The following is a 27,871-nucleotide window of genomic DNA, read 5'->3' as shown; positions in this document are numbered from 1 at the left end:
AGAGTGCGATGTGAGAGACACAGAGGCTTAGTGAAAAGCAGCAAAATGGAAGTCAGAAGGAGAATTCAGAGGGAAACTTTAAAATGGAAATGCAGTTTTACTGGGTGAAAACTATGGGAAAAGGCGTAAGAGAGCACTGTAATGAATTGCAAGAAACCTGCAGGGAGAACCTTCTAGTGTAATGAAGGGATCCAGAGGTGTGTATGATTGCAAGTGGCTCCTAGTCACAGAATCAGACTAGATTCTAAGGTCAGAGCTCAGGTGTCCATGGACAGAGATGGGCGCAGTGCTGACTGGACATACGGACGTAAGAAGTCTTGTGCTGCCTCTTAGCTGTATGTTACCACCGTGTGCCTTTCCCTTTCCACATCATGCCTTTGCCAGAAAACTCTGACGTGTGTGCCAGCTTGCATCCTTTTGCTTGGGGCATGAGGAAGGCTTATCTATTGTAGATAGCTGGTTCATACCATTGAAATTTTTTAAGATTTAACACACATTAACCGGCTTTGCCAGGAATAGGAAAAATGCCCTCATACTCCTCTGAAGTATGACATTCTGTTGGCATTGGCATCTCCCAGGACTTTTTTAAGGCTGGTGTGGAAACTACAGCGGACAGGAATTGGCAGAAAGATGCCAACAAAATAGTTTTTTTCCCCTCCCTAATGGCAAAGGAGTTAAAACTCTTTAGTACAGAGACACAGCTGTAGTAGGAAGGATATAATTTGCAGTAGACCTTCAGTTGGAGGTCAAGTTTTTTGGCTTGCTGGGAGTCTAAATGGGAACTGCTAGTTAGTGTGTAGAGTAAGGGTTTTGTCAAGTCCAAGAAGTGATCTTTGTCAATTTTAAGGAGCTTTATATTCGTTTGACCCCCTGACAGTTACTAGAGATGTGGTAGAGGTCTTTCTAAGCCATCTTTATGAAACCAGCTCACGTTGTTGTCCTGATGTTTTTCTTTACTTTTTATTTGGAGATCATTTGGAGAGTGTATACACTCTCTCCTTACCCACGTGTGTGTGCGTACACACACACTTTTTCCTCAGCCTTTTAAGAATAAATTTTAAGTATATCATGACCCTTTACCCATAAATCCTTCGGGGTCTATTTTCTAGAAATAAGGATATTCCTGTATATAATTAAAGTATTTAATTTTATAAATTTACATTGGTACTTATATTGGGTTTCTCCAGGAAAAGAGAACCAATGATATATTAAATATAGATATGTAAAACATGAGATTTATTATAGGAACTGGCATGAGGGCACTGTTGGGTTTGGGAAGACCTCTTCTGCTGGCAAAGAAGATGTATGAGAATTTAGGGACTCAATATCCCCAGCTTTATGAGACTCCTCCTGCATGTCCCCATCCTAGCGTTGAGGCCCGGGTCCTTCCCAGTTAGTGCCCTCGGAGTAACAGTGCACCCCTGTGAGGGTGGGCATTCAGCTTGCTTTCTGATGTAGCCAATCTCAGAAGGATGCTCGTCACTTGATACGCAGCGCTTTCAGCCCTGCCGCTGGTTGAGATCAGGCTTTCCTCAGGGGCACACTTGGAAGCTCTCAGGTCATTTATGCTGTGCTTGAGTTGGGACTTGGACTCCCCGAGCTTATCATTTTCTTTCATCATTTTGTCCAGGGACATTAGGGCCAACCAACCAGTCATTATATTCCATGGTTTTCCAGAAATGTTAGTATCATATGTAGAGTCACTTAGCTCTTTGATTCATATAACTGGTTGATTAGGAGTATCCAATGCAGATATTTTGTGTATCTGTAATTAGTTCTCATCATAGACCAAAAGAAGTGCTCTCTTTATACTGAAAACCGAGTCATTAGACTCTTTTAATCTAATCAGATTAGAGAGCCAATTCTAGAAATCCCAGAACCAAGTCAGAAAACTTTTCCTTAATATTCTCCTCCAGAACTACCTTTACAAAAATCTGTGTCAGGATTCTTCAGAGAAACAGAGTAGGGCTACATATGTATGTGTGGATGCAGATGGAGTTGGCTCACATGACTTAGGGGGCTAAAAGCCCCACAGTCTGCTTTCTGCTGGGAGAGACACAGTAAAATTGGTGGTTTCATTCTGATTCTGAAAGCCCAAGAACCAAGAGTGTGAAGGCAGGAGAAGATGGATATCCCAGCTCAAGCTAAAACAAAAAACAAATTTGCCCTTCTTCCGCCTTTTTGTTCTATTTAGGCCCTTGGCGGATTGGGTGACGCCCCTGTCCATTGGTGAGGATGATCTTTACTCAGTCTGTTGATTCAGATGCTTGTCCCTTCCAGAAATAGCCTCACAGACACAGCTAGATGTAATGTTTTCCCAGCTATCTGGTCATCCCTTAACCCAGTTAGTTAACATATACAGTTTATCATCACAGTCTTTTTCTGTCAGTTGACCTAAAATGTCCTTACTAGCATTTTTTCCCTGCCATCACAGGATCCAGTCTGAGAACAGGCATTGCATTTTGTTGTCCTGTCTCCTTTGCCTCCTTGATCTGGAATGTTTCCATAGTCTTTGTCTTTTATGACATTGACATTGGTGAAGAATGTAGTCCTCTCCACTACTTTTTTCTTTTTAAAATAAAATATTCCTCACTTTGTGTTTGTCTACTGTTTCCTCTTATTTAATTGCAGGATTTGCATTCTCGCTGCATGGTGCACGGGTGTCCTGTCCTTCCGAGGGTGTTCTGTTTGGAGGCATACCATGTCTGTCTGCCCTTCCTTGAGGATGTTAATTTTTTTCATTCCCCCCACCCCCACCAAGGTGTTGCTGATTTATCCACCAATTACTGAGGTTTTTTTTATTCTTCCCTTGCAACTGGTAAGCAGTTGCTTTATCACCATTTAAACATTCTGCATATCAAAATTATCCCCCTCTAGATTTAGCATCCATTGATGATTCTTGCCTGATGCAGTCTTTGCCAGTATGATTTTCTATCTCCTTCACTCTCCATGTTTACGACTTGGCCCTCAGCATCCTATTACACACACAGAGCCATCTTTTTGTCCATCGGTTCATCCATCTGTCTGTCTCCCAGCTATCAATATGTACTTATCCATTCCTGTGTCTGATGGTGCCTAATTATTTGGTTCTCCAGTTGTCCCAGATTTGGCCAGTGGGAGCCCCTTCTAGTTGACTCCTGTGTCTTTGTCACATCATTTTTTTTTAAAAGCATTTCTCCACTTTTTGACATAATAAATAAAATGCTCCAGGCTCATCTTGTACACCTACCTTGCCCCAGCCCTAGAATCTGCCATTTCTTGAGGCTGCCAGGTTCCTTTTAGTGGGGATGGTGTTGGAGGCCAAGATCTGGGTGCTAAGGGTGTGTTAATTGTTGCCGCCCACCTCCCTCATTCTTGAGTGTCAGCGTGAGGTCCCTGAGAATTTCACCAAACATCGCCCTTAACTCTCCTTTTCTTTGTTTTGATTATGAGTTTAGTCCAAGAACTGCAATCATGAATGTATTTCTGTCTTAGGGCTTCTTTTTTTTTCTTGAGGGTGGTCATCAATTTCCATTACTTCAACCATATGTAGAGACTTTTTTTAAAGCGTCCCTGTCAGTCTTCCCCCCAAAGTGATATATTTTAGAAAGTATAAGAAAATGTCAGGAAGAAGAAAAAAAGTTACCTATAATTTTGCCACCCAGAGGAAAAAAACTATTAACTTTGGTATATAAATGGACTTGGTTAGAACTACATCCATTTTAAAAATGTGAATACTGAAGGCTTTTCTCCTTTCTAAATATACTTTCTTAGCACTCACATCTTTGATACCTAATAATTTATATTCCAAATGTCTTGAGGCTTGATAGTTTTATATCGTGTGTTAGCTTATTGACATTTGGAATTACAGTGTTTTCCAGATTTCTTCCCAAATTAGCAGTTTCAGTCTTTTTTCCCTGCAGCTCTGTGATGAGCCATTGTACCAATCTCCCGCTCTTCCCAGTGGACCTGATGAAGCAGTCTCGCCAAGAACTCTGGAACTTGTTTCTAGATGTGTTTTTCTTATATTTCTCCCAGATTCTCAATTTGGAAATCCCCCTTTTCTTCCTATTTTTCTGCTGGGATGAAAAAGAAATCCATACCCAAGAGTATGTTTTCTGTTGGTTGAGTGCTGAGCAGCTCCTTACTGTCACTGAGGGGTTTTCTCCTCAGATGTAGGGGTCTTTCTCCTTCTCTCCACTTCTAACCCAGGACTCTGAGGCTTGGGGTCAGTGGTTACCAAGTGTCCTTCAGCCTATTTTTGGACTGGTTGGGATGAAAACAAAGGCTTCCTTCCTTGCACTTTAATGTTCTTTTTCACTAGTGTTTAAAATTTTCAGAGTAAATATGTTAACGTGTTTCTTTTTATTTTCCTCCATCTCTTTACTCAGCTTTCATATGCATGTGCTTCATTCTGGTCCCTTTTGAAAAAGATAAAAGGCAAATTTGAGGAAAGTATACTAACTTTTATCATGGAATGCTTTTTTTATGGCTGTATTATAAATTCTTGAAAATAAAGGGTCTAATGGAAACACTTAATGAGAAAGTATAGGGGCTCTATCACATGTACCCCCCCTTTTTTTAGTGAATAGACCGTTTAAACTAAATTAAGTAAAGGATATAAATTCTGTTGTTTCAGTTTTAATATTTCATGACTGATTTTATAGATGAAATTATATTTTACAATAAATAGGAAGAAGAATTTATACAGCCTGTTCTATTCGATGTGAAACAGCAAATCCCATTTCTCTGTAGTTGTAAAGAAAATTCATTATAATGTCTTTAGTTGTAAGAGATGGTTTCATTGTGATTAGTTACATTGATAATAAAACAACCTTTTCAAATGGCATAAGATACCAAGGATCCTATGTGTCTGCTTTTAATGGCATTGAACTTTTTCATTCTCTACTCAGAGTCTTCATTCTCTTCTTTTATCCTGTTTTCCTGTTCCAATAAAAATTTTATTTCTTTGAAATAAATTAAGAAAATTAGATGGAAATACTAACAAGCATTGATTTAAAAAAATGCTTTTTGAAAGATATATTAAATTTTAACTTTTTGTGTAAAATATTTCTGCAAAAGCTGCACTTGTCAGAGATGGTTGATATAAGATCGTCTTAAAATTAACTTTATTACTGGATCAATTTACTGTATTTGGAAAACAGTACTTGAAATATAGGAAGATTAAAAAAAAATGAAAAAGAAATAGCCAGGTGAGGAGGCTGAGCTACTTTTATGGTTTATTTTTATCCCATGATTTGTTGTTTTATGTTGCTTTTAATATGTTTTCGTAAGTAGTGTTGGAAAAGGCAGAAATCTTTGGTAAGGAAAGGGATGATGGTCTTTTTATTCTGTTGTGGTCACCGTGTTTGGTCCCTATTAATACCGTTTTTTTAGTGATTGTTTTAGTTCTCTCTTAGGCACTAAGCACATATTCTAATTTTTAACTTACCGGCAAAAGTTAATTGGATATTGGAAATAAAATACGGGTATCCCTGGAATAGAAGTGGAATTCTGTTCTGACTTGAGTGAGAAATTTTTTTCCCATCAGATAGTTTTACCTTGCTCCTGCCATTCGGGCCAAGGAGCACATAGTTCGGGCCTGCTCGTCTTTAGTGAGTCCTTGGATTCTGGTCAGGGAAGGTTCTTTGTTGGGATTAAGCTAAAGATGGTACATGAAATACTTTGGAGTTGGAACCTAATCAGGTACGAGGAGTCCTGGGGCCAGAGGCCCCCAGGTCTCCTGAGCTTGCGTGTGTCCTGCTGGGGGAAGGAGGGAGTCACGTGGCCCGTGGCTGTACATGTGTTTGTCCCGTGGGCCGCCTCATCAGGTTTGGGGACTGTTAGAGGAGTGTAGGCTGCTAACATTTCCGAGCCTAGCTGGAAAGGAACTTGTTGCTGCCATTAGTTCTGGGGCAGGTGGCTTGCTAAACAGTCCCAGGGGCCTGTACAAGTGAGCATCTTCCTCCAAGATGAACAGGTTTTTCAGGAACCATTAAGACATTGCTTTTATTCCATACAAATCTAAATTTAAAACTCTACTTCGTCTCTTTATTAGTTAGCTCTTCAGTAACTCTTGATTTTATTATATCAGTTTTCATTGTAAGCTGTATCAGATCTGGTTTTGGTAGTAGAAGAGGTATAAATGTAAATGCCAGTGGATGAAAGTTCTAAAATCTTCTTAGAGAAGTTTGATAGGAGTTGTGCTCTTGAAATGCATTTCAAACAGTGTATTTCAGTGGACACGGACTGATGTCCTGTGTACCTTAATCTTACTGTGCTAGCACAGGATTCTTGTTAAAGGTTGGAGCACATAGGAAAGGAAATGTATATAAAATATACTTGAAGGAGGGTGAAATTGAGCCATATCTGTTCTTGCCAAGGTGGACAGGAGAGAAGGGCCTTCTCTTAGTTCTCTGTCACTACGTAACACATTATGTCAGAACTCAGTGGCTTGAAGCTGCACGCGTCTTTTACCTCCTGGTTTCTGTGGGTCAGGAAGGTTCTGGCCCCAGGTTTCTCCAGCAGTCAGGCTCTTGTGGGGCTTGCCGTCCCCCATAGCCCGGCCTGGGGCTGGCGGAGCTGCTGGCAGGAGCGCCCGTCCTCTCTGGCTCTTGGCAGGAGCTGCCTCTCTTGCCCTGTGGGCCTCCCCACCCAGAGGCTGCAAGAATGTCCTCTCAACACGCAGGCCAGAGAGCGGGCATGCAGAGAGCTCGTGCCTTTTATGATCTGGTCTCCGGAGTCAGAGGTCCTGCTTCCACTATTTTCTGTCCCTTACAAGCAGGTCAGTGAGGCCAGCCCACACCGAGGGGAGAGAATGAGGGTTCATCCTTTGAAGGGAGTGTCAGACGTTCTGTGGACTCATTTTAAACACCCACAGGCCTTTTCCTGGGTGAGGAAGTGGACGTGCCTACAAACTTACTACTTAGGAATGCACTGTGGCCTGTTCTGTGGACAACGAAGATGTGGGTTTTACTGGACTGAAGTGTTCATGCACTGGTTGAATGGTGCATAAACCACAACTACGTACACATCTATCCCTAGTGGTCAAGTTGTCTCTGATGTTATCTAGTGAATGGTTTTTAGGGTGTTAAATTATACTCTGTTGTCATGGAAGAGTTCATTCAACTTATAAGCATTTTCAGAGAAAAGTGATTTTTTTTCTTTGTAGGATCAGACATTAATATTTTATGGTCTCTGTTACAAATTGCCACTCCGTATATGGAAGTCTATAGTTAGAAGTGGCAGATGGAAGAAATCTGAGTAGTCCACTGGTTTCCACGTACCCCTGACTCACTGCCCTGTCACTTCTGCAGCTCGTAACAGGCTTGTCGGAAGTCTTACGTCTTACCCGGTCCTTCTGGGAGGAGAGAATCCTTACTGCCAGATCCTAATGACTTCTGGAGTTCATTCTTTTTTGAACTCCCCAAAGGGAAGGGACAAAAGACCATTGGGAGTTTTTATATATGCATGTGTGTGTGTGCACCTGCTGTCCTGCACGTGTGTCCCCTGCTGTGATCTTACTGTTGCCTTGGTGCCAACACAGGCTAACTTCACACTGTTTGCACCGCCAGCTGGGGTGAGGGCAGGAGGGGTGAGGGGTGAGATGCCGTGGCGGGGAGGCAGGGAGAGGTGGTTTCTAGTGTGGGGGCTTTGTCACACCAGCAAGAGAGTGTGTGTGTGAGCGTGTAAGGGAGAAAGTGAGCATGCGTGAGCCAGGGCTCAAGCTCCCTGCACATGTACACGTCAGAAAGGAGAAAAGGGACGAAGAGAGAAATGAAGATGAGATTGGAACGAGTGAAAAGTACAACCGAAGGGAGGGGTTTCATGCGTGCTGCCCAGAGTAAAGATAGCACGTGGAGTGGGTGAGTAGTTCCCGAAGTTCTTTCTTTAAAAGGCTGAAAGAAACTTCCTGTGAGCACTGGCCACCAGGTGTCATCAGAAGGCTGCTATTGATTTGTTTGATTTTGTTCTTAAAAAGTATATGAGTGTCTAAAAAAAAAACATATGAATGTTTTGATTTCTCTCTTGCAGCTTTTTAAAGAATTTTAAACCATAGCAGACACTATTTCTGTTAGAGCAGGAACTTTCTTTCATGACAGATTCTTGGTGAGTTAATAATCTATAGGTGAAATTGAAGATGATAAAATTACATGCAGCTTACTTGTTTCTTTGTCTTTTTAACTCAAGGAGCAACTGGCTGGGAATTTGGATGAGTACCTACTATAAATGGAATTGCATATTTGAGAATCTTTGTGGCACAGTGAGGATGTGTTGAATGGTAATGGATGGATTCGTATAGGAAACATACGCTTTAGGAAGATTGGTTTAATAATATATCCCATTACTTTAGACACCTCCTAGGTCTTCTGAATCTTGAAACCTTAATCTGGGAGGATATCGGAGACTCATTCTCTTCCTCCACTGGTACCAGTACTTTGAGAAGAAACGGAGATTATGACTTACTTACTCTAACGGTTGGCAGCAAGTCCCCTACCTGTTCATTTGCTTTGTTTCTGAGAAAATTTAAGGTGCTTTCTGATTGGCTTTCAATAAATATTTGTTGAGTGAATGAATGAAATTTGCCTCCAGAAAAATGTGCACTGAAACTGTCTCAGCTGGGTGAGTTTTGGATTCTCTCCCCCATCTCCACTGGCAGTTTGGTGCTTGTTCTAATAATCTTTCTGTGGCAGACTCTTCTGTTTAATTTATATTAGCATAAATATTCTCATTTCTGTTTAATCTCCTCCAGATCACTTTAAGATATTTATTAAATCATCTTACGCTCCTGCTTACCGACATCATTCTCGTTCTGGGCCTTGTAACGTAAACTATTGGAAGGCATTCTTTCTGTAATTTCTGTACCTGTGCTATGCTGTGCATACTGAAAAATTAGTCATCCTAAAGTAGTGCTGTGTTTTGGTGACTCCTCATTGGCATTACTGAATAGATTCCAACTTTCAGTTCAGAGCCTTGTGTGATGTCTTGGTTGACCCTCCGCTTTGTTCTCCGTCGCTCTGGGGTAGAAAGCCAGCGCCGTAGCTCTTCAGACTGTGGATGACAGTCTTGCGTGCTTGCGTTGCAGGTGTTGTGTGGCCTTGCCTAATCCCTTTCTTCTACCTGACTTATTTCACTGTTCCTACCTGCTCTGTCAAAAAAATAAAAAAGCAGTTTCAGTTTCCCCATGTTTGGCTCAGATGATATTTCTGCTCTTTGGGCCAAATACTCTGCTTGGAAGTATGAGTCCTTGCTCATTTACACAGCCGTAGATCTTAGTTCCTGTCCCACACGTTCACACGTGGCCTCGTGTTAGAATTCCTCTGCGTGTTTGTCACATGGCTCCTAATAGAGCAAGAGCCTGGTGAGGGCACGGAATGCGTTGGTAGCACTATAGTTACCTCCATGCGGTAGGCCCTCGGTATATATTTGTTGAATGTTCAGTGTTCTTTCTAGATAAAATGAGATGTTGAGTTATTTCATTATTTTAAAAAATCAGTTGGGAAATAAGTGTAGAAATATTTTCTCCTTTTTTAAAATTTTTGGAGGCATTATATAGAAGATAATAAAGGGTTTCATTATTTTGTGTGTGCATATTAATGCAGTTGTCCCTCTTTTGTCTGTAAAAATGTAGTAGTATGTTCCATCATTAGAACATTCACTCTGCATAAGTGTATGTGTGTGCGTCCTCCCTAAGTTAGTGTTTGTCTGTACATATACTTCGGAAGAGGAATCTCCTGCTGGTGTCCACAGTGAAGGTAGTGTGGTAGTGTGTCGTAGGAGTGCTGGAAGGGGAAGACATGGTTGGACTCCTCATTGAAAGGAAGAGAATTCACACCATTTTAGGAAAAACATTAAAAATGTTAAACATAAGTTATGTTATGGACATTTTCAAACATGTACATATACAGATTTATACAAAAGTTGGTAGGATAATATACTGAATTTCCATGTAACTGTCCTTCAGCGTTAATCATTATCAGCACATAGCCTTCACTATGCCCCTCTGCTGGACTGTTCTGAAGTGTTATCTCAGGCATGTTTCATTTTACCTATAAATACTTGGGCAAGAGACATTTCTTATACCACTGTGAGGTATTTGTTTATTTTAGTACCTTATATGTGCTTGGAATTGTTCTAGGCTCTTCGGATGTAAGGGTGGATAAAATAAACCATGCTCTTACTTTCTAGGATGGGGAGACAGAATAAACCAGACATACAGATAACTAGAACAGGAAAAAAACCGGATTTTATCAAAATTTCAAACTCTTGCTTATCAAAAGACATTAATAAAATGAAAAGGGAGAAAATATTTGTGAAACCTCTGACAGGTGATTTATATTCAGAACACATAAGCAGCTCCTCCGGCTCAATAATAAAATAGACAACCTGTGTAAGAAGTGGGCAAAAGGCTAGCAAACATTTCATAAAGCACATAACAGACTATTCGGCACCATCAGTAGTCATCAGGGAAGTGCAGATTAGAGCCGTACACACCTACTGGAATGACTTAAATTGAAAAGACTGACAGCATCAAATATTTGTGAGAATGTGTGGATCAGTCAAAATTTGACGTTGCTGGTAGCTGTGTAAGAAAATCAAGCAGACAGTTTGTCACAAGATTAGCATACACATCTGTCCCTGTAGTCCAGCCTTACTACCCTGAGGTATTTACACAAAAGGAATGCACATATATGTTCATAAAAAGAGTTGTTTGAGAATATTCATAGCGGCTTTATCATAATAGCCAAAGAAGGGGAAACAGCTCAGGTGTCCATCCATGGAATTGTGGTGTACCCGTACAACAGAACTCTGCTCTCACTGAAGTGGGACGCGTGCACTGTTAATACATGCAACAGAAACACCACTTTGAGCAAAAGAGGGCAGACCCTTCTTCCCTGCAAGCGGCCTATTGTCTGATTCCATTTATATGAACTTCCGGGACAGGCGAGACTAATTCATTGCAGAAGAAGACTGGGCAATGGTTGCCTCAGGGAGGGGGAGTTACCTGGGAGTGAGTGAGTGAGAGGGGTAGGAGACAATTTCTGGGGAAAATGGAGGGGAGTCATCTCTATCTTGATAGGGCACCCATGAGGGACTCCCTGTAGGTCTCCGGGCTTCTCCTCTCTCTGACTCTGCCCTACAGATTCTAGCTGCCCCTCAGCTCCACTGGGAGACCCCTGGGCTCTGTCTGGGATCCCGTTGCTGTGCTGTGGCCTGGGTCATTTCTCCAGGCTGTAAGCTGGGACTCCTCTTGTTTGCATCTCGTCTCTGATCACTGTCCTTTAGTTTCTGATGTCGAGTGTTATGCTCTTGTTTCATAGATTTTGTCTGTTTTTTTCTTTTTTAGTTGTTTCATGCATGAGAGTAAATCCAGTCCCTGTGACTCTTCTTCAAGTAGATGTTCTGGACTGGGCACTATTTCTTTTAAAAAAAATTGTCCTACCCTTTATAATGTAAGGCAGAGGTTTTATGTTGTTCTTTGCTGTAATTCCAGTATCTACAACCAAGAGTACTTGGCATATAGTAGGTACTCGGTGATGTTTTTGGAACAGATGGATGCTTCATCCCCCCCCCCCCGTTTACTCTTTAATTACAAATGTTGAATAGCAGAACCAATGCCTTATTTAAAGGAGCACTTTCTAAAGGGTGTTAGAACTGGTCTTTTGATTCTTTATAAATAATGAGTTCTGTAATGAAATTGGTTTTGGAAATGCTTCTGTGCTGAGACATCCTATGGTAAAGAAACTTTGGTTCAAACCAGAGTTTCCTAAACTTACTTGACCAGGGGTTTGTTTTTCCTGCCCAAACATCTGTTAACCTCTTACTTAATTTATATTTTCTGGATCACATCCTGAGAAATGGTAAACATCTTATAAGTGTAATGAAACTATGTACATTTATCTTTTTCACTCTTTTACAAGAATGGTACAGTCTGTTCTTGTAACACAGTAACAAATACAAGATGTTTTTGTGTTGTAGGTTATATTCGACAATTTATATGTTTTTAAGCAGCTTTATTGAGATACTCACATACCACACACGTTATCCATTTGATCTACAATTTAATGGATTTAAGTATATTCACGGACATGTGCAACCATCACCACAGTAAATTTTAGAACATGTTCATCACCTCAGAAAGAAACCCTGTGTTCTTTAGCTTTCACCCCCTGACTTGCTCCCCTCCCCCAGCCCTGAGGGACCACTGGCTGACTTTCTATAGCTATGGGATGCTCCTGTTCTGGACGTTTCCTGTGAAAGCAATCCTGTGCTATGTGGTCTGTAGTAACTGGCTTCTTTCACTTAGCATTTCCAAGGTTCACGCATACTGTGGCATATGGCAGTACCATTCCTTTATGCGGCCGAATATTCCATCATGTGGATATGGATGTACCTCATTTTGTTTTTCCATTAATCTGTTGATAAACCTTTGGGTTGTTTCCACCCCCTGGCTATTATGACTAGTACTGCTGTAAACATTTGTATACAAGTGTTCGCAAGGACAAATGTTTTCACTTCTCTCGGGCGTATACCTGGGAGTGGGATTGACGGGCTGTATGGTAGCTCCATGCTTAGTCGTTGGAGGAACTGCCACTCTTCCAAAGTGGCGTCACTGTTCTACATCCCCACTAGCTTTTGTGTGGTTGTTCTGATGTCTCTACATCCTCAACAACACTCGTTACTGTCTGACGTTTTGATTCTAGCCGTCCTAATGAGTATGAAATGGTACTGCGTTTTGGTTTTGATTTGCATTTCTCTAATGACTACTGATAGAGTATGTTTTCATGTGCTTTTTGGCTGTTTATGTATCTTCTTTGGAGAAATACATAGTGAGCCCCTTTTGCTCATTTAGAAATTGGTTCATCTTTTTATCATTGAGTTGTCAGAGTTCTCAATATGTTCTAGATTAAGTCCTGTGTCAGGTATATGATTTTCAAAAAGTTTTCCCCACGTTGTGGGTTGTTTTTTTACTTTGTCATTTGAAATTTTTAATTTTGATAAAGCCCAGTTTATCCATTTTTTCTTTTGTTGCTCATGCTTTTGGTATCACATAAATATATTTTGTTCCCCACTGTTAGCAGAGTCAGAACAATAGCCTTTATTGGGTTTGTCGTTGTTATGAAAAAAGTAGTTAAAATAGTTAAAAATAGTTATCATTAGCTTTGAGGCCATAATTGGTGGTTTTTTATTAACATCAAATCCAATGGCATTTGGCTAAAAATTCCAATCCTGGTGTAATGTAAATGGAAAAATGGTATGTTTTAATTGAATTAAATAGCATAATGAAAAATAAAATCAATATTATTGATTTTAAAGCATTTTATTCAGTGAAATTCTTTTCTCCTCCCCAAATTTGCTTCATTAATCCTGCTCTCCTGCTGAGGTTTCTGATTGTCATTAACCTTCAGATGGTACAGAATGGCTGTTAGACGAGGAAACCGGTGATTGACAGTGGGAATAGGAGGGGCTTTTCTTTGGCAGGAGAGTTTGAGCGGGAATAGTGATATGCGATGACAATGTGCATGTTGTTAATTAGGGTATATTTAGAAAAATCATGGTAAGGCTCGTTGCTGCAGGGGAAAGGATGAAGCAGTTGTCTTTAAGTTTCACACTGGGGTTTGGGCTTCGGTTGGGAGACTACAGAGGGGAAGGCCCGACTTCCTGGCTTGCATCACAGCAGTTTTGTTTGGGATCTGTTTCACAGACAGGGGTTTCACTGAAATGAAATTTGAGAAGATGGCTTCTCTATTTAAAAAAAAAAATAGTAAGCTGAAATGTACTAGTAAAGAGAATTGACTCATGGGAGTTTTTTTGCAAGCTGGTTGGGAGCACTTCTTCCATCAGATATGCTGTAGTGTTGCTTCCTGAGTCAGCAGCTTGATGATACTGTTCCCCAGATCTGACTTCGTCCTTTTCATAAGGACTTCACACGTGCCATTGAGTGCATCTCAATATGAAGGAAATCTTGAGGCTATGAAATTTTTTTCATTCAGTGTGTCACTTTATGTTGACTTTTGGACAAAATATGTGTGTGTGTTCTCTACGTTCAGAGGTTTAACAACGTGTTTATTTTCTGCACAGGTTATGAGTGCCAAGTGAGCTGCCCTGACGCAAGAAACATCAGCAGCACATTATTCATAATGGATACTGAGAAGAAGCCAGAGAATGATGAGGATGAAAACAGAAACAAAGAAGCCAAAGACTCTAGAAATTCTTCGACTAATGATGTAGATTGTGGGCCCGTATTTGATGTGATAGCAAATTCCTCAGAGAATTGCACCAGCAAAAGAGGTTTTTCAGAATCCTCACACTTTGGCAGTGTCACTGTGGTGGAAGACGGAAACAAACATGCTTCCAAACGAATGAAATTATCAGCCGAGGCAGAGCACCTAAAGTCTGAAGAGCAGGGCGTTCCCGGGCTAGAAACTTCTGAGAGCATAGTCCCAGAAGTGCATATCCCGTTAGGTGAGACGGTGAAGGAGACCCTCCTGAGGGAATGCCCAGATGGAGGCACTTGTCTTCCCACTACTTTCTCCCCTCCTTGCAACTTTAGCACTGTTGATGCTGTTTCTCTGAAAACAGACCCTGAGAAAAAGTCTGCTCAGGAAGTGGTTTCCCTTGATCCGGAAAGAGAATCTCCTTCCCCCCTGAAAGAGATCAGTGTTAGTTGTACCATTGGAAATGTAGATACGGTTCTCAAGTGCAACGTCTGTGGTCATTTGTTTTCTTCTTGCGCGGAGCTGGAGAAGCATGCTGAGTGCCACACGCAGCCGTCTAGGGAACACGCGTGCTGCCACTGCGGCCACACCGCAGAGAACGGCGCAGCGTTACATGTGCACGTCAGACAGACACATGGGCCACAGCAGGTCTTTTCTTGTGATCTCTGTGGCTTTCAGTGTGTGGAAGAAAACCTGTTGAATGCACATTATCTTGGCAAAACACACCTCCGGCGTCAGAATCTTGCTGCTCGTGGAGGATTTGTACAGATCTTAACAAAACAGCCCTTTCCGAAGAAACCATGTACCATGGGAACAAAAAATGTTCGCGGAACACCGAGAGCTTCTAAACCAATAGCAAAGACTAGTGATTCAAAAGGATTACGAAGTGTTGGAAGCAAATTTAAAGATTTCCGAGGAAGCGTTTCTAAGCAGGGCGGAAGTGGCTGTGAGCTTCTTGTTGAAATGATGCCGTCTAGGAATACTTCATCAGAAAAAGTAGAGATTGTTGAAGAGAACGTAACTTCCCTTGGTATAGCTCGAAATCCTGAAAACCAGAGTAAAAGTAAAAAGTTAGGAGCATTGGTAAGCTCCGAGGGTCTCTTTGATAAATTAGAATCTACCAAAAATACCCTACAAGCAGCACACAGTGTCAGTGCAAGCTCGAGACCAAGAACCGAGCGAAACGTCCTCACGCTGGGCAGTAGCTTCCGACGGCGAACTGGCACATTTTCTTTAAAAGGCCAGGCCAAGAAAAGGTTTAATCTTTCAGGAATTAGTAAAAGAGGAGCTAATGACACCCAGAGGATGTATATGAAACACTTTAGAACCCAGGTGAAGACAAGTGAGGCAGAATCTGTAGCCAATCACATAGAAACGAGTGGCGGTGTCCGCAGTCTGTGTGTGACTTCCTCAGAAACTCTGGGCCTGACGCAGGACAAAAGAAGCTGCCATGTCGCGTGCTCCTTTCGCTCTGGGACGGTGAGGCCAGCTACTGATCATCAGATGTGTGCTTGTACAGACTGTGGTCACATAGCAACAAATAGGACAGACGTGGAGAGCCATGGGGAGAGGGGCCCCACTGGAGAGGTGAAGCTTTGCTGTCAGGTGTGTGGCTTTTCCGTCTTGTCGAGGGGGGACTCGGATAAGCATTTGCACGACCACCAGCATCTGCACACTGCCACTGGCCTCAGCTGTCAGTGCTGTTCATTTATTTCTGAGAATGAACTAAATCTTAGAGACCACATGAAAGAAAAGCACAATATGGGTTTTCTTTGCGCTCCTTGCAATCTGTTCTTGTCTGAGAGAGACATGGAAGAACACACAACAACTGAGAAGCATATTCGTTTATTGGTTCAACCAAAGACTTCCCAATCATTTAACAGTGATTTGGCTTTACAAACTTTACCCTTAAGTACTTTAGAATCAGAAAATATAAAAGATCCTGTGAGTGAGTCAGGTAAAGCAGCTCAGGAAGAACCTGCTAAGTCCAGGGTAAGCCATGGACATGAAGTGAGGCATTCAAGTAAGCCTCAGTTTCAGTGTAAGAAGTGTTTTTATAAAACGCGGTCTTCCACTGTTCTCACAAGACACATCAAGCTCCGGCATGGCCAGGACTATCACTTTCTTTGTAAAGCGTGTAATCTTTACTCGCTGAGCAAGGAAGGAATGGAGAAGCACATTAAGAGAAGCAAGCATCTTGAAAATGCCAAGAAAAACAACATTGGCTTAAGTTTTGAAGAATGTATTGAAAGGGTGTGTATAGGTGCAAATGACAAAAAAGAAGAGTTTCACATTTCTGGAAACGGAAGGATCGAAGGCCATGTAGAAGGTGTGCAGTTGCAGGAGCATTCCTATCTTGAAAAGAGCCTACTGGCTAGCAAGGAAGCGCCACAGTCTGGTGTAACCACCAAAGAGGTTGAAGGAGCTTTGACCGCTACTCCAAAGAGAGGGAGACCCAAAGGTAACATCTCGCGGACATGCTCTCACTGTGGTCTCTTGGCCTCTAGTATTACCAACCTGACCGTTCACATTCGACGGAAACACAGTCACCAGTACAGTTATTTATGCAAAGTGTGTAAGTATTACACTGTAACCAAGGGAGATATGGAGCGTCACTGTGCCACCAAGAAACATAAAGGACGTGTAGAAGTAGAAGCAAATGGCAAGCAGAGTTCAGATATCATTGTTGGCCCCGAAGGGGGCAACCTTGAAGCCTGTAGAAAGACTGTCATTTCAGCAGGTTCAGATGAACATGCTAACAGGTCAGTGGAATCAGATATCTCCACTGCAGAAAAGCCAGTGGCAGAGCATGGAAATCCAACTGAAGCTGAATTTGAAAATGTATTTCATTCTACAGATGGGGAAGTCAACAGTCAGCTTACTGATAAAAAGGAACAAATGTCTCTAGAACCAGAGGACCCTCTCCAGCAGGTGGACGCATGCTCTCAGAGAGATGTTACGGGTATGAGTGATAACAAGTGTGTACACTGTGAGTTTAATGCTCACTCTTCTGCTTCTCTAGAACTGCACATAAAACGGAAACATACAAAAGAATTTGCTTTTTATTGCATGGCCTGCGATTACTATGCTGTGACTCGTCGAGAGATGACTAGGCATGCAGCCACAGAAAAACACAAGTTGAAAAGGCAGTCTTACCTGACCTCTTCTGACGTAGAAGCAAGTCCTGCAGACGTGTCCAAAAATATCATTATCCCCGAAGAGCAGCACCAACACAATTCTGGAGAATATCAAATAATATCAGACCAGCCATCTGAAGAAATTCTGAAATCTAAAAGTACCAATGATTGTTGTGTTTTGGATGAAGGTGCTACTCTAGATGTGTCTAAGGTCCTCCGTGCTCCCACCGCTGTAGACATTGAGACTGAAGAAGAATCTAATCTCAGTGAAGATCGTTCCTTTTGTGAAACTTTCCAACAGCCCCTGGCCAAGGATAAAGCTCTGAAACCCGAGGAGGTGGTGTCCCTTAATATTTCCTCTAATTGTGGCTCCCCAGGCCGATTTCAGAATTCAGGAAGCTCAGCTTTGGATTATGAGGCAGTGGAGAGAGCCCATAGCACATTGAATGACCGTGGCGATGCGAGCATGCTCAGTGAGAGGGATGTTGGCCAGGCAGGGGAGAATGCACATAAAGCCCGTAGCAAACATGGGTGCCCTGGAGGTCTCAGGGGGGGGCATCTGACTGACGGCACTGTCCCTGATGTGATGACAAGGACAAGGCAGGAGCTAAGCCTGGAGAGCGGTGGTCAGAACGAAATTGGGAGTGTGCAGAGTTCAGAGGATTTGAAAGATATCCGAGAAGACCCTGTTCTGGAGAACAAGGAAATTCTGATGAATTCCCAACATGAAACGAAAATTATTTTGGAAGAGGATGGTCCAGCTTCTGATAGCACAATTGAAAGTAATGATGTTTATGAGACTATAATCAGTATTGATGACAAAGGACAGGCCATGTACAGTTTTGGCCGGTTTGATTCTTCCATAATAAGGATAAAGAACCCTGAAGATGGAGATTTGTTAGACCCATCCGAAGAGGGTCTGGTAACAACAGGCGTAAGGATTAATGAGTTGCCCTTAAAAGACTGTGCTCAAGGTGTGAAAAAGAAGAAATCTGAAGGTAGTTCCTTCGGTGAATCCACACGAATTCGTTGCGATGATTGTGGCTTCTTAGCAGATGGTTTGAGTGGACTGAATGTTCACATAGCCATGAAACATCCTACAAAAGAGAAACACTTTCATTGTTTACTGTGTGGAAAATCATTCTACACAGAGAGCAACCTCCATCAGCATTTGGCCAGTGCTGGCCATATGAGAAATGAACAGGCCAGTGTAGAGGAGCTTCCGGAGGGAGGGGCCACCTTTAAATGTGTCAAATGTACGGAGCCCTTTGATTCAGAACAGAATTTATTTCTACATATTAAAGGGCAGCATGAAGAACTGCTCCGGGAGGTGAACAAGTACATAGTGGAAGACACTGAGCAAATCAACCGCGAGAGAGAAGAAAATCAGGGAAATGTTTGCAAGTATTGCGGGAAGATGTGTCGAAGTAGCAATTCGATGGCATTTCTAGCCCATATTCGCACTCATACAGGTATGTACCTTTCCACAAACCTGTGTTGACGTATAAAGTGCAAACGAAGGATAAAATTGGGATGTTTGTTCCCATCCAGATTTGGAGTCCGTGCTGCATTTGGTTGTTGGCCTTCCCCCTGGCTCACGTGACCCTGCTGGGTGGCACTCCGGACATCTGCCATAAGTCAGTGTGGACATTTAACATTTCCAAAGTTAATTAAGCCTTAGTGATTCCAAGGCAGGTTATTTGACAAATTTCTTTTCATTTTATCAGAAAGCCTTGCCCCCCTGTTGCCTTTGTTAGAGTCCTATCTCTTAACAGCTTTCCAGTTGCTTCTGAGTCCTAATTGTTTGGTTTTCCAAGGTAGCTATTAAGGGGCATGGTGGGTTTCAGAGGACATATTAAATGGCTTTTGAGGAATGAAATTATAAAAATTTTCTTAGAATTTTAGGGATTTAAAATTATTCATTGCCAGATGGTTTATATTGAAAAGTCTAACTCCCAGGCAACAAGATTCTACTTTCAAGGATCAAAATTAGTGAACACTTTTCAAAGTTAGTATGTCCTGGGGATTTGGTTTTCATGAAGGCAGCACCTGATTTAGTTTCTGTGCTCTGTCAAATGTAGTGTTCCATTTTAATGTTTAATTTGGGGGTGGAAATTTTTTTTAAACTTTTTTTTTTGTGGAAAATGCATAAGCCACTGTTCTAAATTTATGTAAAAATTCACTGCACTGTTTCTATAAACCTGCCATACATTCTTTATTTTAAATAGACAGCTTTTCTAAATCATTGTGCTCTGCTTAGACAAGTTCTGTCTCCATGGTTGAATTTATGAGTGGATTTGAATAATAAATTCACATTTCAATGAACATATTTTCATTAAAACTGTAAGGTTTATTTTACTGTACTTTTAAATAATGGCTTATTATTAAAGCTATACTTTAAATTCATGCAGTTTTTGAAACTTAGTGCATGGTTACAAGGAGGAAGACAAAAGAGTATGAAATATTACTAGTTTAGGGAGATTAAAGATAGATAAAAGTTTTTCATTGAAGAAAGTAAGAGGGCAACCCGCATAAGATTAATCTAGGTAAATACAAACATTGTACTGTTGGTCCCAGCTCTTCATGCAGTGACGCTCTTGTTGGGGAATAAATCCAAATACTGCTTTCTTGGCATTATTTATACCTCTGTCAGCACTGTGTTTGCTCACTTTATGGAGTGATCTGGCTTTTAGAAATCAGGCTTGTTCACGTGTGTAAAAGGTATGTACTTTTTTAACATGCCCTCTAAAGGCAGATAAAAACTGAATAAAACTAAGAGGAAGATGCTAATGGACCTCTTTTTAGAATTCTTTATGCAACTGTCTGGTCAAGACATGTTGCTTATAATTGATGTGTCCATTACTTGAATTCTCTTGTAATTATAGTCAATAAGTCTTGTAAATGTGTTAAAGCTCACTAAAAGCATACAAATTCAAGAACAGAGTAAGGCTAATAATTTAAAATAATCAATGTAGGCATTTCAGCACTTAATTTCCCTTGTGTGTTGATAGCTGATCATTCTTAATCCATTAAGATTTATTTAGTCGTTTACAATGCAAAATAGGTTTGCACTGGTCACTTGTGCCATTTGAAAACGTCCACTAGGTTAAGTGCAGAATGTAGTCCATTAGTCTTCCTTGACTATATGTATTAATTGCATTTAAAATTAAGTTAATGTGGATGTGAAAGTGAGGTAACTATCAATATGTGACAAAGTAACCCTACTTATATACGTTACATCATTGATTGTAACATTTAGTAAAAGTTAGCATACTTTTTAACATCTTCTGTTGGGCTTATCAGCAAGTACATTTTTTATTGTGTTCCAAAGCACCACAAAGAGCCCCGCTCCTCCAGACACAATACCAGTCTGCCATTTCAGTTTTCAAGCCACATTTTGGGGGATGTTGTCTCCCAGTTTTGATCCAGGGTTGGTTCCCCCCCCCCCCCTTGGGGCATCTTAAAATCAATCGCTTTTCTGATACTTTGCTTATGCCCGTGAAGTAGTAATGCAGAGACTGTTATTAATGGTTAACTGGAAAAGGACTTACTCTTCCAATCCCTGTTTTCATATTTTGTGATTTACTGTATATTTTATGTCACCTTTTCTTCCCATCCTTAGCACGATAAAAGTGGTACTCTAAGAAATAAATGAGTTTTGGTTGTCAAGAATTGTAGGAAAAAAGCACCGCAGAGTTTTCCTGTGCCTTGGCTTGTGTGAAGTCATTAGCATGAGCAGAGAGGGCAGTGTTGCCTCTCCCCTTACATCAGGGGTGCAGAGACAGCTGTTCATTTTCTCTCCTGCACTATTCTGTAGGCTAGAGCTTTCCTTTCCTAAGACATGGCTAGTGGATCTCATTAGACTAGAAGGCTGTCAGAAGCCTTTCGTTGGATGCTTTGAGCGCGTGGGGTCACTTGTGCTGTTTGGAAATGTTCACAAGCAGGGAGATAGGGAGTTGTGTGACTTCACTGAAAAAGTCTCACGTGAGGGCTGGTAGTGTTTAACTTAATATGTATCTGACAGTTTAGAAGCTGAATCCGCTTAAGAAGAGATGGTGAGGAGAGTTGGTCTGTTGATTCCAAGCCTGGGAAGGGCCTGGGCTCCGCTCTGTTCACTCTTCATCCCCGCGCCCCACACAGAGTTGGCTCAAGGTGTTACTTAGTGAACGAATGAGTGAAGGACAGAGTGAAGTGTTCAGCGGTTAGGAGGGTTGTAGCCTTGAGGCTGTTGTGGAAAAGCATTAGGTGATGGGTTCTATACATTCTTTAAGACCTCATTTTTTTAAATGTTCACCTCATATCCATGTATGCATAGCAATTAGCCATGAATGATGGTGAGGAATGGCTGTTGTAGGTCTGACTGAAGACTTAGTTTTAAAAATCTTTGGAATTCTTTTGGTAAAATTGTAAGGTGCTGGAAAGCCTAGAGAGTGTTTCTTGTTTTTTCCCTTTTAAAAAACCTCAGAGGCCAGATTAAAAGAAGAAAACCTACTGTGGATAATGCTGTACCCGGGAATGGAACTATTTAAAATAATATTGACAGTTTATAATAATCACATTACACTTGCAAGAAAGATAAATTTAGAAATACGTGGCTTTACAAATTTTGCCTTATAAACAGTATGCCTGGATTCATTTTGGGATGTGCCTAGCAAGCTTAAACTGGAAACATTACTAGAAAAAAGAGGACCTTTTTTTTCCTTATGCAGGAAAGTATTATCTCCACTTCTTGGAATTTTTATGGCACAGAAAGGAGATGTTAACACAGTCTGTTCTGAATATATGATGTGAAAAATAGTCAGGACCTCCGTGATTTCTGTGCGAAAGCAGTCAACAGAATTCCTCATTTATGTGTTGTCAACACACTAGCAGACTAGCAGTGAGGAACTAGAACTTTCCACTGAGGAACCACGTCGAGTAATGTGAAAGGTCTGCACCTGTGCTCACACACGAGGGACTCCGCTCAGTGGCAGTGCAGGGGGACCATGACAAAAACCTACATCCACAGGAGATTTGAGATGCTTTCACCAAACCTGTAATGCAAATGTTGACGACTTTATTTTCTTTGGAGTCCTGATGTTATTGTTAATTAATAATTTCCTAATTGCCTTATTACCTTTAATGCATTTCAATTTAAAGTGCAGGTAAATTGGTTCTCTCACTCTTTTGTTTTCTATGTCCCTTTATAGAATTCTGTGTCGAGATGAAGTGTTTCCAGGTAGTAATAGGCTTAGTTTTATCAGAACCATTTAAATAAACTGTAGTTTCTAATGTGATTGATAGAATGTGATTGCTGTAAGCTGCAGTCTCAACCTGCTTTTGACATTTAAACATATAAAGCTGACTAGATATAACCATTCAGGTGCTAAATATATTTTACATCTACTTCTAACAGTAGAAATGGAAGTATTAAGAGATCTGGCTTCATTGTCATTGAACTGTGAAATATTCAACCTTGTCTGCCCGTGCTTAGTACTGTTGACTTTTTTATTTCTGTTAGAAGATTAAAATTAAATGCTTCACTTTTTTTGTCAGCTTTTGGGAATTAAATTGAAATTTAAGACTCTAAAATTTTTTACTGAGTGCTTCAATTTCAACAAAGTATTCTTGGAGGATTATTTTTTTCAAGGGCACTGCACAAAGGTTCATTGATCAAATATGATTTATTGCAATTTTTTTATTTGAGCTCTTTTTTGTATATTTATTGAAGTTCACATATATCATATTCTGTCTAACTATATTAGAAGGGGTATTTCACCAAATAGGTACTAAACATGATACGAAAGATCTGGAAACATATTGTACTGATTTTAGACTGTGATTTTTATGATTTTGATCTATTTATTTGAGGATTTAGTGGTTAGAAAATTGAAAAATGGTATATACATGTTGCACTTAAAGGAGTGTTGCTCTCATTAATGTGGGTACTGATTATCTGCTAGTAACTATGTTCCAGTTACAGTCTATCTATTCCTGACACTAGGTTTGTCGATGCTGAAATTATTTTGTTTTCTCATATTTGAGTATAGGTTAATCTTTGTGAAATTTAAAAAAAAATTGTGGTACTGTGCTTTTTATGTTGAAATATTTGTTCTTGAAATCAATAAATAAAATGTCAGTACTGCTGGTTTGCAGAATCATCACAGATTTTTGGCTATAAAATGATCATAAAAGCAAATAACTTATCCATTGTATATTCTTACATTGTGTGCTACTAAAATAGTAATGTAGTGAATCATTTGGGATAAATGTCAGAAAAAAAATCTGAAATGCCTTTCTTAATGTGAGTAAATTCAAAGCTGCAGAAATATGAGGAAGGGAGGTGGCCACTGAGAAATTTATTTGATGATAAATATACTTTATAAAATATCGGCTACTCTGTATGCATTTGTTTTTATAATGCTCCATTTTACATGTTGAATGACTTTAAAAGATATTTTTGCAAATTGTTAGAAAAATATTTAAAATTATTTAGTTCATCTTACCTACTTAGCACTGCTCAGCTCTATCACTTTTGACTTTAAATCTTAGAAATGTTATTGAAAGTTAGGAACACTCACTGAAACATTAAAGTCTTCTTTGGTGGAATAATTATGGAATGCAGGTCTATTCAAGTTAGAAAGGAATGCAGGTATTACATTTTGGGGCCAGAAATTTCTAAACAGATGAAAAGTATGGTTTAAGATCTAGGCCTCTTTTTAAACTATCAGTAATGTATTATTCAAATTCAAATCATATTTTATGTTAAATTTACTTAGGATCAAAACCATTCAAGTGCAAGATATGCCATTTTGCAACAGCTCAGCTTGGCGATGCCAGAAACCATGTCAAAAGGCACCTTGGGATGAGGGAATACAAGTGTCACGTCTGTGGGTGAGTAAATTGAAACCATCTCTACCCTGGTGAACCAGGAAGCATGTGCACGATAGCCATTGTTTCAGAATTCAAAACTGATATGAGTAAGAGTGGCTAAAATTATGCATGCGTATCCTCCTTTCCATTGTTATGGTAAATTCCTTAAATACAGTTATGACATTCTTCTCCCACTTCTAATCCTCTACTGAAGATGAGCAATTTTATGGGCTACAAGGTCAATTTGAACCTGTAATCTGTAAATTGACTAAATTATAGGATGTTCATTCACATTGCCAGAGAGAACTGTAAATTCCGTTTAAAGACATTAAAAAAAATACATAATACAGCTTTAGGAGTATATAAGTGTGGTTTTTTTTTTTCTTTTGCTATACTGCTTTAATTTTAATCATATTAATGGCTCTTTGGATAGACTGGACATACTCCATAAGGAGAAAGGCAGAAAAAGATTTAATTTCAGATGGCTGGTTACTGATTGTTACAGAGATGAAGCTTAAATAAACAGTGTATAATGTATGTTTTTGTGTAACTTTATTTCAAAACTTGCTGTTTTCCGTTTTTAGTTAACGGCTCTTCCTCGAAAGAACCATTCACGGTGTTAAACTGTCACTCAGATGTGTTGTATTTAATAGGAAGCACTGAGATGCCTTAATGCACAACTAATTAATTTAGCAGAAATGTTTAAAAGGTTTTAAAATGCCATGACATCTATGGTATATCACAGGACATTCAAAGCTGGATTTTAATACCCTACCTCTGATTAAAAACATATTTTAATGCTGTTGATCTAGAGAAATTAGCGGTACGTGCATCATATGAAAACACTTTCTGTGAAACCTGAGAAACCTGCAGCCCCTGCGGCTGATCCCCTAAGGGCTGCAGTTCATCCAGTTATGCAATGTGCACACGTTACGGCAGGTTTCCTTTTTTAGGGGAAGATTCTTCTGGTTGGCACTACCAAGTAAAATATCTTTTAAGTCAAAAACAGCTTCTGTCTTTTGTTGGACAGTACATTTCATTCCAGGATGCCGTTGCATTTTTTGACCCTTAAGACAGTTTTACAAATAACTTTGCAAGCAGTTTTATTAACCATGGTCTGTGATTTATTCATTGGCAGAATTGATGGTTCAGTGACTTGCAGCTAAAGTAAATGAAGATGAACCTTTGCCCTAAAGCCCCCTGAAGATCAGTGGGAGAATGAGTTTTGTTGCTACTGATTTTAGCTGCGAGGGTCGAGTGCCAAATGGTTCATTTTAATTGCTCTAGGCCTTGGAATTTTAAAGATACCTCATTTATTGTTTTTTACCATATGAGTTATAGGAAAGGGGAATGGCCTGACTCCAGTGGACATTTGCTGTTAGGGGGCAATCAGCAGTTTCTTCCTCATTCCTGCAAAATAATTAAGCAGCTTTTGCATGCTCTATTATTAGAAATCTAATTCCATCCATCCATTTTTTTTTTTTTTTTTAATTAGGGTTACTAAGTCTGGGAAAAGAGAAGAAACTTTATCAGAGAACAGTTTCTGGCATAGGTGGTGTCAAAAACAATACGTGATCGATTGGCTTTGATTGTCCAATTTAAATAGTGTACACTTGGCTTAGCTCACTGCTTACCGCACACCACTGAAGTGTTACACCAGTGGTTTACATATTTGATTCCCAAGATAGAGAATTATAAATACAAAGAGATATATTGAGTTTCATACTGCTGTCCTAGAGGTCTGCATGTGTGTGTGTGTAAGAGAGCAATCTAGATTTCAAAATTGTATCTTTTAGCATTATGGTAGTCATTCAATTTTACTTGACTTTGAAATAATAGTTCTTTTAATTTTTTTAAGTGGAATTTGATTTAAAAGTGGTATAACGATAATTTGCATAGGGTAGATATTTTCACAGTGAAGCTAAAAGTTCTGAAGAATTGCAGTAAATCGAAGGCCTTTTGGTCTCTGTAGTTGAAACAGAACAGTAATGAGTTGGAACCCTTTAATGGTAAAGAAAAAATATCATAGGGCATCTGTATTTCGTGTGTTTTGAAGGGATAGGGCAATATGTAGGTTAAAAGCTAAAGTGAGAAACATAGAGGAAAGCAAGAATTGGCTATCAGGTTAGTGGCGGTAGAGAGCATTGGTACATTAACATTAGTGACAATGTCAATTCATTATCATTGATGGCTAAATAATCCTAGAAATGCTCAGTGGACCTATTAGTTCCTGAGCATAAGCAGCTCATGCTGCGTTTCTTCATTAGCTTTCATTGCTATAAATTTTACCTTTTAAAAAAATCATGCTTTAAAAGGTGACGTGATCTTTCAGGAACATTAACTCTATAATTTTGTCACAAACAGAAGGTCCTGCACTGTGTTTTTCTTCCCGCGGTAGTCAGTACCTTCATCTCTGCCCCTTAGGATTTTATGAATAACCTTTTCATTACTTGAGTTGTAAGAGATAAACTATTCTTCAAAGAGTTCTGATTGAGTAATGTATAGAAATAATGGAGCAGGCACATTTTAAAAATGAAATTAATGCTCACACTGTTACATTATTTTGTCTTAGTAACCTCTTGCTTTTCTTGAAATAAACCTCATTTTATAGTGAAATTGATGAAGATGACAGTATGTTTTGTTGAATCGAGCTCAATATTCATGGTTTAGATGACTTGTAATTGACTTGTTTTTCCTATTTTTTTTTATATACGAAGGATGTAGATGCTCATCAACTATGTATCTTGAATACTTTTACTGATGCTTAGTTTGACTTGCGCATTAGCTACTCCCTGAACAAAGACTACCTTTTAAACTTTTACTTCAGTTGTTTGGATCCACACTGATTTTCTTTTATCTTAAAAAGAGCTTAAAGATTCATTTTCTCCACTTCATTGGCAAATCCTAGCTACAGTGTATCATGGATTTAAGTTAGTTTGTAAAGCATCTGAATGTGTTAGATGTCTAATTCCTGTCAGGTAGCTGGTGTTCAGAATTCAGGATTTCACTTGTGTTTACCCATGCTTTATGTGCTCATGTTGCCGTAAAAATTTCAGAAATGTGTTGCTTTGCAATTCCTGTTTTAAGAGCCTGTTATTGATAACTTCATTTAAAAAGCCTTTGATTTTACTTTCACTTTTAGGAGGAGCAGTTTTTGAAGAGTACAGTTTCCTAAATGTGACCTCAGGAGGAATCTTAAACAGTATAGGTGTCTTTACAGTGAGCACTTAATGGGCAGTTCGTGTGAACACGTGCTGTGGGTCCGACATGGGGTGAGTGGGGCGAGGATGAGAAAAATAGAAAGCATCTCGACACAGAAGTTAATAATTTTGTTAGGAACATATGATTAGAAATAGGTTAAACACACGTTTTTACTAAATCAATGCTCTCTACCTTTGACTACTAAAAAAATAACTCGAAATCTCAGTGGCTTACAGACACCGTGTTTTGTTAGATCTATTTAAATTTAACTCTCTGTCTCTGTATATACATACACATAATAGTAAATGTCAGACGGTCAATAATAGATAGTATTGATGCAGTGCTGTGCCTTGGTGTACACCTTAATGAACGTTCACTTTGTTGTTGATCTCCTGGTGCCAGGAGGTTGTTCATCTCCTGTTCATTATCCCCATTGTACAGATGGTAAACTTGAGATTAAAAGTGTTTTTAGTGATGGGCTCA

General features: G+C 39.8%; 1 protein-coding gene across 4 annotated transcripts in view; it reads left to right on the top strand.

The window, feature by feature from the left end:
• Nucleotides 1–27,871, top strand: part of ZNF407 (zinc finger protein 407) — a 480,646-nt gene that overhangs the window by 12,352 nt on the left and 440,423 nt on the right. For all 4 annotated transcript variants that reach the window (XM_073898026.1, XM_025886368.2, XM_073898028.1 and 1 more), the window contains exons 2-3: nt 14,062–18,807; nt 24,094–24,208. In XM_073898026.1, the coding sequence (XP_073754127.1) occupies nt 14,121–18,807; nt 24,094–24,208 (4,802 nt within the window). In that variant the 5' untranslated portion in view covers nt 14,062–14,120. The remainder of the gene's footprint in view (nt 1–14,061; nt 18,808–24,093; nt 24,209–27,871) is intronic.

Source organism: Callorhinus ursinus, unplaced genomic scaffold (assembly GCF_003265705.2).
Source record: "Callorhinus ursinus isolate GAN/ISIS: 27379988/994484 unplaced genomic scaffold, GSC_fseal_2.0 scaffold11, whole genome shotgun sequence".
NCBI classification, from domain to species: Eukaryota; Metazoa; Chordata; class Mammalia; order Carnivora; family Otariidae; genus Callorhinus; species Callorhinus ursinus.
This window is presented reverse-complemented; position numbering and strand designations above follow the sequence as displayed.